Genomic DNA, 12,839 nt, shown 5'->3' with positions numbered 1-12,839 from the left:
AAACATTATCTATGTTTTTTTTTAGCAGACACCCTAGGAAATAAAATGGCGGTTGTTGCTCGCACCGTATTTGCGCAACAATTTTTCAAACGCATTTGTTTTTTTTTAAAACAGTTTCATGAACTAGAAACTAACAAAACAGTAAAGTTAGCCCAATTTTTTTTGTATAATGTGAAAGATGATGTTGCGCCCAGTAAATAGATACTCAACATGTCATGCTTTAAAATTGAGCACACTCATGGAACGGGGCCAAACTTGGGTACATAAAAATCTCCATAGGCGACGCTTATTTTTTACAAGTTACCAGTTTAGAGTAATAGAGGAGGTCTAGTGCTAGAATTGTTGCTCACACTCTAACGCACGTTGCAATACCTCACATGTGTGGTTTGAACCGCGTTTACATATGTGGGAGGGACTTACTTGTGCGTTCGCTTCTGAGCGCAAGCTACCGGGGTCAGGGGCATTTAAAAATTTTTTTAATTTTTTTTACTTTCTTTTATATCTTTTTACAGTTTCTTTTACATTTTTTTTATCACTTTTATTTCTATTACAAGGAATGTAAACATCCCTTGTAATAGCAATGTTTCGTGACAGGTCCTCTTTATGAAGAGATGCGGGATCAATAAGACCCCACATCTCTCCTCCCTGCTGGAAAGCATGAGATCGAAAAAAAAAAAATCCACAATCTCATGCTTACCAGCCCCGATCGCGGCTTTGTTTACAACTGCGGCCCAGACTTGACATCATAACGTTGCGCCTGGGCCTCCGGCGGTCATAGAGATGACTGGAAATCTCTATGGTCGTCATCCGGCGGCGGCCGATTCTTTCTCCGGGTCCCCGATGGCACAGGACAATAACGTTTTAATGTTTTTATGAGGAAATAAACCGTTTTGGTATACAGAGAGCACTAGATTTTGCCTTTTCTGTTCCTACGTACATATGACCCAATTGAGGGAATCTGTACTGGCTGGTACCAACCTAATCCATGGCCAGCTGATTCATTTATATCACTGAGAGGGAACCTACTTTTTCTGACCTTCTGGTGAAACAGGGGTCAAAACGTGAGGTGAGCGACTAGGATATTGAGGTGGAGGAGAGCACTTGCATTTTCAACGTTTATGCACTGGTGGTGTGTTGTGCATTTTTGTACAGAACAATATGTAGAAGAATATATATTGGCCTAAACTGATGAAGAAATTTGTTTTTTAAAAACATTTTTGGGAATATTTATTATAGCAAAAAGTAAAAAAAAATGTTTGTTTTTTTTCAAAATTATCCCTTTTTTTTTGTTTATAGCGCGAAAATTTAAAACGGCAGAGGTGATCAAATACCACCAAAAGAAAGCTCTATTTGTGGGAAAAAAAGGACATAAATTTTGTTTGGGTGCAACATCACACGACCGCGCAATCGTCAGTTAAAGCGACGCAGTGCCGTATCGTGACCAAGTGCCAAATTGTAAAAAGTGTCCTGGTCAGGAAGGGGGTAAAATCTTCCGGGGCTGAAGCGGTTAAGTATGTTCATATAATGGCTGGCCATGGCATTTCTTGAAATACATAATGAAAAAGTCATGTGGCTTTGAGGCCACACGGAATGCTATGGCAGTATTTTCCCCATAGCTCTGATATTGAGTTAATGGTAGTTATTAGATACACAGCTCCAAGCATCAGCGTGTATTAGAAATGTCTTTGCGGAATGTCAATAGTTATGTAATGCTCACTCCAAAGACATGCTGGTAAGTTAATTGGCTTCTGTCCAAAATTAGCCCTAGTATATGAATGTGAGTTGGGGACCTTGGGTTGTGGGCTCCTTTAGGGTAGGGACCAATGTGAGTGTGCGATGTATGTGTGGAGCACTGCGAGAATTGACGGCGCTATATGGGTACCTTAAATAAATAATAATATAATAGATGAGCATCTTAATGAGACACAATGTACAGGGATAGGGATAATTGTAGATACTAACCCACACTCACTCAGGTTGAACTGGATGGACTGGTGTCTTTATTCAACCTTACTAACTATGTAACTCTATGTAACTATGCTCATGAGGTGTAGAAGACACATACACAGCAATGGATGGGGATTTACTAAAACTGGAGCACTTAACTGGATTTACTGAATCTGGTGCAGCTGTGCATAGTAATCAATCAGCTTCTAACTTCAGTTTGTTCAACTGAGATTTGGCAATAAAACCTGGAACACTGTCTGTTCTGTTTAAACAATGTTGATTTTACTATAAAGGATGTCTTTATAATAACGACCATCATCACAATGCCATAGTAATGTAATACATACAATATAAGTCATTTTGGCCAAAAAGTGTATTTACTGAGATAATAGATAATATGCCAGTCTATGTGTATGGCGTCTTAGACAAAGTCAGCAACACCTTTCAGTTTGGTAAAAATCCTTCTGGTCAGCCGTATATTTTCCGGATCAATTTATGGAAGAATGGCATTATTTCCAAAATTCAGTTATGTAAAGACTCCTTTGTAATAATGGAATCATGATTTGTGTTTCAGCAACTCCCTCTGTCTGCTCGTGGTCACAGTGGTTTGATGTGAGTTATCCTAATGATAATACAGATGGGGGGGATTTTGAGACCTATAAGAACATCAGGGATGCTGGATTTGAAGTTTGTGATCAACCACAAGACATTTCCTGCAGAGCAAAGGCAAGACCGAATACAGCACTGGAAGATCTGGGGCAGAACGTGACCTGTGATGTCTCCTATGGGCTTGTGTGTTACAAAAACCATCCTGTTTTTCCATGTTTAGACTTTGAAATTCAAGTCTACTGTTGTCCAGTTACTACAACAACACTTACAACTACGCCATCAACCACCACAGTGACTGCGACTACAACTAGCACAGAACCGACAACTACTTCAGAAGTAACAACACCTACAACTCCATTTACTACAACAACACTTACAACTACGCCATCAACCACCACAGTGACCCAGACGTCAACTCTGACTTCATCTACAAGTAAGTTCAGTGTTTGCTATTTGTTAATAGAAGTGTTGAGAAAATGAAAAGCCATTAAAAAGTTTGTCTTTACAATGTATTTTTGTAACTGTGTGTAGCAGGGAGTTAGTTTGGTGCGTGTTTACTAAACTCTTCCAGTTACTTTAATCTTTCTCTTGCAATAGATATGCAATAAGGGTGTGTATCTGTAAGTTACATCATATGCACTCCATAGTAGTAAGGAGCAGTGCGGGGATGCTGGAGATGATGTACTCCTTGGTTCCTTCTTGAAATGTCCTGCAGGTCACAGTACAAATGGTGCTTCTTATCGCTTTAAATAAAATATCGCTTATGGCATTTCTTGAAGTAGACCATGAAAAAGACTTGTTCCTAGCTTAGCACAAAAACAATAATAAAGTGCTATTAAACTTTGAACTCTGCTTTAATAAAGGTTGCTCTGAATGCAGGAGCACAGTCACCTTTTTAGAATCTTTCGTTTCAAGATAAAAGAAGAAAAAACAGTTATCAAATTGCTTTGTATTCAATATACTTTTCTTTTTTTAAGCACATTTCAAAGATCTTCATATTATTGTCATTTCCTATCGGGGAATCTGGTGCAGCTGTACATGGTGGTCAATCAGCTTCTAACTTTAGCTTGTTCAGTTATTCATAAAAACTTCTTTATACTTAGTGAAGTGACTGGCCTCAGGTGATACACAGAAATGTAACAAATCCTCCTACATAAGTTGTACATGACTATCTGCAGTCTTCTTTTCTCTACATCCATTCAAAGTGCTGAATTTTTAACCACTTCCCGACCGGCGCACACCCATCTATGTCGGCAGAATGGCAAGGCTGGGCAAATGGGCACACAGGTACGTCCCTTTGAATTTGCCACTGTGCAATCGCGCACGCGTGCCGGCCTGGAGCTTCGTGGCATTAATAAAAATGCCATAAAACTATCCCCTATTTTGTAAACGCTATAACTTTTGCGCAAACCAATCAATAAACGCTTATTGCGTTTTTTTTTTACCAAAAATATGTAGAAGAATATATTCAGCCTAAACTGAGGAAAAAATTTTTTTTTTTATATATTTTTGGGGGATATTTATTATAGCAAAATGTGAAAAAGAATGTGTTTTTTTCAAAATTGTCGCTCTTATTTTGTTTATAGCGCAAAAAATAAAAATCACAGAGGTGATCAAATACCACCAAAAGAAAGCTCTATTTGTGGGAAAAAAGGACGTCAATTTTGTTTGGGAGCCATGTCGCACGGCTGCGCAATTGTCAGTTAAAGCGGCGCAGTGCCGAATCGCAAAAAGTGCTCTGGTCAGGAAGGGGGTAAAATCTTCCGGGGCTGAAGCGGTTTAAGTTGTCTGAGAGTTCAGAAAAAAGTGGGCGGAGAGCTGAAATTACACTCTTCAGAGCTCAGTGAGGAGAGTTCTGAAAGCTGATTGGAAGAAACAGATACACCCCCCTCTACACAGCTCACAGGAACACAGCTGAGGTTGTCAAACTTTTTTTTGGTGTCAGAAAAACTTGTCTGAAGTGATTCATGCTGATAACAGAGCAACGATAAAACAGACAGAAATGACACTTTGTGTCCTGGATTGAGACAAGTACGCACTATAGAGGGATATACTTTGTTCAGATTACATGTCAGAGGATAACAACCACTTTAAAGTGGTTGTAAACCCCCCTGACCAACTTTACCTCATGTAAAGCAATTTGCAATCACTTACTTGTAGGTGGCTTTAAAAATGTCACAAACTGCTCTGTTTGGGAGATATCGGCGATATACGTTGTAGTGACGTCACTCGCGCAATCGCATTTTGTCCCTCATTTACGGCACACTCAGCAAGATGTCAGTCTATTCATCTATGTGCCGTTGTTCTGAGAGTAGAGCTCCACGACATCACAATCCCACCAGATCTCAGTGTTCTTGAAACTCCCCATATGACCAGCTACATCACAGGGGGTGTGAACAAGGACATTCATTCTTTCACTAGGAGGAAATTTGCATGTGTGCTTTTATTGGTTTGCCAGGCCACTGCCATGGTAACGGTATACTAAAATGAGGCTTGGTTAAACATTACTGAGCATGCCCGAGATTCTGGCTTGTTCAGAGAGAAAAGGGCGGAAGTACAGATGAGGCTGGAATCAGAAGGGAATTGCAAACATGGCGCTGGCTTAGGCAGGAAAAGATAAAAAAGATACCAAGCTGCAGAAGCAGCAGGAAAGATCCTAGAATGCTAATTCTTATCCTGGTCAGTTTATAAACTCTATACATAGTGGTCATATGATTACTGGGAATATTTCTTCTGAGTTTACTTCCTCTTTAACCACTTCCCGACAGGCGCACGCCGATCTGTATCGGCAGAATGGCACGGCTGGGCAAATGGGCGTACAGGCAAGTCCCATTGAATTTCCCGCCGTGCCATTGCGTGCGCGCCGCGAGCTCCATGAGTCGGGTCGCGGGTCCTGCGGACTCGATCGCCGTGGAGATACCCGCGATCGCCTCACGGAGAGGACGAATGAGGAGATGCTGATGTAAACAGCATCTCCCCGTTCTGCCTAGTGACAGTGACACTGATCTCTGCTCCCTGTCATCAGGAGCAGAGATCAGTGACATGTCACAGCTAGCCCATCCCCCTACAGTTAGAAACATTCCCCAGGACTGACTTAACCCCTCCCCGCCCCCTAGTGGTTAACACCTTCACTGCCAGTGTCATTTACACAGGAATCAGTGCATTTTTATGGCACTGATTGCTGTATAAATGACAATAGTCCCAAAAATGTGTCAAAAAATTGCCGATGTCTCCGCCATAATGTCGCAGTCACAATAAAAATTGCTGATCACCGCCATCACTAGTAAAAAAAAGAAATTATTAATAAAAATACCATAAAACTATCCCCTATTTTGTAAACGCTATAACTTTTGCACAAACCAATCAATAAACGCTTATTGCGATTTTTTTTTACCAAAAATATGTAGAAGAATACGTATCGGCCTAAACTGAGGAAAAAAAGTGTTTTTTTTTTTTATTATTTTTTGGGGATATTTATTGTAGCAAAAAGTAAAAAAATAATGTGTTTTTTTCAAAATTGTCACTATTTTTTTGTTTATAGCGCAACAAATAAAAACCTCAGAGGTGATCAAATACCACCAAAAGAAAGCTCTATTTGTGGGGAAAAAAAGGACGTCAATTTTGTTTGGGAGCCACGTTGCACAACCACGCAATTGTCAGTTAAAGCGACGCAGTGCCGAATCGCACTGGTCAGGAAGGGGGTAAATTCTTCCGGGGCTGAAGTGGTTAAGCTTTTACAGTGAAAACTGGAAGCTGATTGGTTTCTATGCAGAGCTGCACCAGATTTTGCACTCTCCAGTTTTAGTAAATCCCCCCCCCCATGTTCAGGGTAGGCAAAGCTTATTTTTTCATTTGATATCTAACCAAGACTTAAATGTCTCTTGTGGTAAGTAGTTGAATTTGGTGCTATGTACACATTGATCATTGTCTGTCCCAATCATTCTATTTTTTTATTACCCTCCCATGAGATGAGACTTATTTTTGTCACATTCTAGGGGGGAAAAAAATTCTATTATTTTACCAAACAATTGGCAGACGCTATGAGCACTGCTGGTTCATAGCCAGTTATAGTTTATTTTATTTTATTTTTGGGAGGGGGAGGGGGGTTATATGTCACTTGTTTTACTCAAGCCAGCATATGGACATCTGTGATCATTTTCATATTTTTATTCAGGTTACCTTCTTTGAAATAAAGAAATATCTTGTTTACAGATATTTCAATTTCACATTAACATACTCCAAGTAAAAGGATCAGCAGTGACTCGCCCTCTTCCACCTACACCATTCATACAGTATGAGGCATCAGCGGCGTTGCGCCGCTACTTTTAGCGCTGATTTACCGTCGTTTTTGCAGAGATTTTCGGCCACTAGCATGGCACTTTTAACCCCCGCTAGCGGCTGAGAAAGGTTTAAAATTACCCGCAAAGTGCGGGCTGCAGCGGCGCTTTGCCGGCAGTTCGGCGGCGCTACCCATTCATTTAAATAGGCAGGATCGGTGGAGGAGGGGTGGAGGAGCGGTGGAGGAGCGCTGGAGGAGGGGTGGAGGAGCGCTGGAGGAGCGGTGGAGGAGGGGTGGAGGAGCGGTGGAGGAGGGGTGGAGGAGGGGTGGAGGAGCGGTGGAGGAGCGGTGGAGGAGGGGTGGAGGAGCGGTGGAGGAGCGGTGGAGGAGGGGTGGAGGAGGGGTGGAGGAGCGGTGGAGGAGGGGTGGAGGAGGGGTGGAGGAGCGGTGGAGGAGCAGTGTATACGCTGCTCCAAAGATGCTGCTTGCAGGAGTTTTTTTAACGTCCTGCCAGCACATCGCCTCAATGTGAAAGCACTCGGGGCTCTCACACAGACTGCAGGGGAGCCGTTTTTCAGGCGCTTTACAGGCGCTATTTTTAGCCCAAAAGCACCTAAAAAACGCCTCAGTGTGAAAGGGGTCTTAGAGAGAGATCATAGTTGTTATAGTTATATACATAGTTAATGGTAGATGTAAGGGGTGTTCACACAGCTGATGACCTCCATGTGCCATGCAAGATCGTGTTCTGCTGGCACAGGGGTGCATTTTTTTGGGTGCATTTTTTCATTACAGCCACCAGATTAATCTCAATGGTGTCATGGCAGGAAGAGAGATGAAGTTACACAGCACCAATTCTGGATGCAAGTTTGTCCACCTCTCCAATGGGGGAGATTTACTAAAACTGGTGCACTCAGAATTTGGTGAAGCTGTGTATGGTAGTCAATCAGCTTCTAACTTCAGCTTGTTCAATTAAGCTTTGCCAAGAATACCTTTAAGTTGATTGGTTTCTAAGCAGAGCTGCACCAGATTTTGCACCATGCAGTTTTCGTAAATGCCTCCAATGTGCCTGATAATAATAAAATGCACGCTGTCTGTTCTGTTTAAACAATGTTGATTTTACTATAAAGGATGTCTTTATAATAATGACCATCATCACAATTCCACAGTAATGTAATACATACAATATGAGTAATTTTTCTGGCCACAAAGTGTATTTACTGAGATAATAGATAATATGCCAGTCTATGTGTATGGCGTCTTAGACAAAGTCAACAACACCTTTCAGTTTGGTAAAAATCCTTCTGGTCAGCCATATATGTTCCGGGATCAATTTATGGAAAAATGGCATTATTTCCACAATTCAGTTATGCAAAGACTCCTTTGTAATAATGAAATTATGATTTGTATTTCAGCAACTCCCTCTGTCTGCTCGTGGTCACAGTGGTTTGATGTGAGTTATCCTAATGATAAAACAGATGGGGGGGATTTTGAGACCTATAAGAACATCAGGGATGCTGGACATCAAGTTTGTGATCAACCACAAGACATTTCCTGCAGAGCAAAGGAGAGACCGGATACAGCACTGAATGAGCTGGGGCAGAACGTGACCTGTGATGTCTCCTATGGGCTTGTGTGTTACAAAAGCCATCCTGTTTTTCCATGTTTAAACTTTGAAATTCAAGTCTACTGTTGTCCAGTTACTACAACAACACTTACAACTACGCCATCAACCACCACAGTAACTGAGACTACAACTAGCACAGAACCAACAACTACTTCAGAAGTAACAACACTTACAACTCCATTTACTACAACAACACTTACAACTACGCCATCGACCACCACAGTGACCCAGACGTCAACTCTGACTTCATCTACAAGTAAGTTCAGTGTTTGCTATTTGTTAATAGAAGTGTTGAGAAAATGAAAAGCCATTAAAAAGTTTGTCTTTACAATGTATTTTTGTAACTGTGTGTAGCAGGGAGTTAGTTGGGTGCGTGTTTACTAAACTCTTCCAGTTACTTCAATCTTTCTCTTGCAATAGATATGCAATAAGGGTTTGTATCTGTAAGTTACATCATATGCACTCCATAGTAGTAAGGAGCAGTGCTGGGATGCTGGAAATGATGTACTCCTTGGTTCCTTCTTGAAATGTCCTGCAGGTCACAGTACAAATGGTGCTTCTTATCGCTTTAAATAAAATATCGCTTATGGCATTTCTTGAGATAGACCATGAAAAAGACTTGTGCCTAGCTTAGCACAAAAAAACATAATAAAGTGCTTTTAACCGCTTGCTGACCAGCCGCTGTCATTATACGGCGGCAGGTCGGCTCTTCTGTGCAAATCGCCATAACTGTACGGCGGCTCGTGCAGGCGTGATAGTGGTGGACTCGATGTCCGCCGGTGAATTGCGATCGCCTATTACAGAGGCAAAATGGGAAACTACCTTTGTAAACAAGGAATTTCCCCTTTCTGACAGGTGACATGACAGGGATCTACTGTCCCCAGTGTTCGGGAACAGTGATCTCTGGCATGTTCCAGTAACCCCATCCCCCCTACAGTTAGAACACACATAGGGAACACATTTGACCCCTTGATCGCCCCCTAGTGTTAACCCCTTCCCTGCCAGGGACATTTACACAGTAATCAGAGGCTATGTATAAGTGTCCGATCTGTCGCAGTCCCGCTAAAAATCACAGATCGCCACCATTACTAGTAAAAAAAAATAAAAATAATAAAAATGCCAAAAATCTATCCCCTATTTTGTAGACGCTATAACTTTTGCGCAAACCAATCAATATATACGCCTATTGCGATTTTTTTACCAAAAATATGTAGAAAAAAATATATCTGCCTAAACCGATGAATAAATTTGTTTTTTAATTTTTTTTTTTGTATATGTATTACATCAAAATTGTCGCTCTTTGTTTATAGCACAAAAAATGGCCTGGTCATTAAGGGGGCAAATCCTTCTGGGGCTGAAGTGGTTAAACTTAGAACTCTGCTTTAATAAAGGTTGCTCTGAATGCAGGAGCACAGTCACCTTTTTAGATTTTTACATTTCAGGATAAAAGGGAAAAAAAACAGTTATCAAATTCCTTTGTATTCAATATACATTTCTCTTTTTATTTAAAGTGGATGTAAACCCGAATTTTTTTTTTTTTTTTTATATACATATCATACTGTAGAGTATAAGATTTCCTATCATTTGAGCCCAGTCTTGCCACACAGAGTTAATCCATCTCTGAGCAATCCTCTTTTGTTGCTCAGTGAGATAAATCTTGACAAACTGAGAAAAACTTTGTCAAATCCTCCCCCTTGCTGTGAGTGACAGGTGATTTACATATCTCGTGCACTAGCCTAATACATGCATTATTTTTTAATTCCCTCCCACTCCTTTCTTCAGCAGCTCTGCAAGGATTGGCTGTTCCACACCTCAGCATAATTGGGCATGCTGAAGTCATGTGGTTACTTTCCTGTCTTTTCACTGGATGTTAGAGATCATAGCAGAAGTTCAGTGTTAGAAATACACAGGGGAGTGTAGAGGTGGGCAGGGAGTCTACTGACATCACGACTTCACCCACCGAGCTCCAGACAACAGACCCATCCACAGAAACTGCAGTTTTTCAGGTCTAATAACAGACAGAGGGGAGACATTTAACAGGTAAAGATACATGAAGGAGGCATTTAAATCCTTATAGATAACCCCTATGGCAGTAGTTTAGAAAGGATGACATTGGGTTTACATCCACTTTAAGCGCATTTCAAAGACCTTTATAATATTGTCTTTTCCTATGGGTGAGATTTTTTTACAACTGGAGCACTTCGGATCTGGTGCAGATATGCATGGTGATCAATCAGCTTCTAACTTCAGCTTGTTCAATTAAGCTTTGCCAAGAATACCTTTAAGTTGATTGGTTTCTAAGCAGAGCTGCACCAGATTTTGCACCATGCAGTTTTCGTAAATGCCTCCAATGTGCCTGATAATAATAAAATGCACGCTGTCTGTTCTGTTTAAAAAATGTTGATTTTACTATAAAGGATGTCTTTATAATAATGACCATCATCACAATTCCATAGTAATGTAATACATACAATATGAGTAATTTTTTGGGCCAAAAAGTGTATTTACTGAGATAATAGATAATATGCCAGTCTATGTTTATGGCGTCTTAGACAAAGTCAGCAACACCTTTCAGTTTTTTAAAAATCCTTCTGGTCAGATCAATTTATGGAAAAATGGCATTATTTCCAAAATTCAGTTATGCAAAGACTCCTTTGTAATAATGGAATCATGATTTGTGTTTCAGCAACTCCCTCTGTCTGCTCGTGGTCACAGTGGTTTGATGTGAGTTATCCTAATGATAATACAGATGGGGGGGATTTTGAGACCTATAAGAACATCAGGGATGATGGACATCAAGTTTGTGATCAACCACAAGACATTTCCTGCAGAGCAAAGGAGAGACCGGAAACAGCACTGAATGAGCTGGGGCAGAACGTGACCTGTGATGTCTCCTATGGGCTTGTGTGTTACAAAAGCCATCCTGTTTTTCCATGTTTAAACTTTGAAATTCAAGTCTACTGTTGTCCAGTTACTACAACAACACTTACAACTACGCCATCAACCACCACAGTGACTGCGACTACAACTAGCACAGAACCGACAACTACTTCAGAAGTAACAACACTTACAACTCCATTTACTACAACAACACTTACAACTACGCCATCGACCACCACAGTGACCCAGACGTCAACTCTGACTTCATCTACAAGTAAGTTCAGTGTTTGCTATTTGTTAATAGAAGTGTTGAGAAAATGAAAAGCCATTAAAAAGTTTGTCTTTACAATGTATTTTTGTAACTGTGTGTAGCAGGGAGTTAGTTGGGTGCGTGTTTACTAAACTCTTCCAGTTACTTTAATCTTTCTCTTGCAATAGATATGCAATAAGGGTGTGTATCTGTAAGTTACATCATATGCACTCCATAGTAGTAAGGAGCAGTGCGGGGATGCTGGAGATGATGTACTCCTTGGTTCCTTCTTGAAATGTCCTGCAGGTCACAGTACAAATGGTGCTTCTTATCGCTTTAAATAAAATATCGCTTATGGCATTTCTTGAGATAGACCATGAAAAAGTCTTGTGCCTAGCTTAGCACAAAAAAACATAATAAAGTGCTTTTAACCCCTTGCTGACCAGCCGCTGTCATTATACGGCGGCAGGTCGGCTCTTCTGCGCAAATCACCGTAACTGTACGGCGGCTCGTGCAGGCGTGATAGTGGTGGACTCGATGTCTGCCGGTGAATTGCGATCGCCTATTACAGAGGCAAAATGGGAAACTACCTTTGTAAACAAGGAATTTCCCCTTTCTGACGGGTGACATGACAGGGATCTACTGTCCCCAGTGTTCGGGAACAGTGATCTCTGGCATGTTCCAGTAAGCCCATCCCCCCTACAGTTAGAACACACATAGGGAACACATTTAACCCCTTGATCGCCCCCTAGTGTTAACCCCTTCCCTGCCAGGGACCTTTACACAGTAATCAGAGGCTATTTATAAGTGTCCGACCTGTCGCAGTCCCGCTAAAAATCACAGATCGCCACCATTACTAGTAAAAAAAAATAAAAATGCCAAAAATCTATCCCCTATTTTGTAGACGCTATAACTTTTGTGCAAACCAATCAATATATACGCCTATTGCGATTTTTTTACCAAAAATATGTAGAAAAAAATATATCTGCCTAAACCGATAAATAAATTTGTTTTTTAATTTTTTTTTTTTTTGTATATGTATTACATCAAAATTGTCGCTCTTTGTTTATAGCACAAAAAATGGCCTGGTCATTAAGGGGGCAAATCCTTCTGGGGCTGAAGTGGTTAAACTTAGAACTCTGCTTTAATAAAGGTTGCTCTGAATGCAGGAGCACAGTCACCTTTTTAGATTTTTACATTTCAAGATAAAAGGGAAAAAAAACAGTTATCAAATTCCTTTGTGTTCAATA

At 40.7% G+C, this 12,839-nt stretch overlaps 1 protein-coding gene across 1 annotated transcript in view; it reads left to right on the top strand.

Moving 5' to 3' along the window:
- Positions 1-12,839, top strand: part of LOC141112210 (mucin-2-like) — a 245,720-nt gene that overhangs the window by 123,290 nt on the left and 109,591 nt on the right. Inside the window, exons 31-33 of the mRNA XM_073604810.1 lie at positions 2,522-2,989; positions 8,248-8,715; positions 11,146-11,613. Of these exons, the coding sequence (XP_073460911.1) occupies positions 2,522-2,989; positions 8,248-8,715; positions 11,146-11,613 (1,404 nt within the window). The remainder of the gene's footprint in view (positions 1-2,521; positions 2,990-8,247; positions 8,716-11,145; positions 11,614-12,839) is intronic.

The sequence above is a fragment of the Aquarana catesbeiana genome, linkage group LG11 (genome assembly GCF_042186555.1).
Source record: "Aquarana catesbeiana isolate 2022-GZ linkage group LG11, ASM4218655v1, whole genome shotgun sequence".
In the NCBI taxonomy this organism is placed as follows: Eukaryota; Metazoa; Chordata; class Amphibia; order Anura; family Ranidae; genus Aquarana; species Aquarana catesbeiana.
This window is presented reverse-complemented; position numbering and strand designations above follow the sequence as displayed.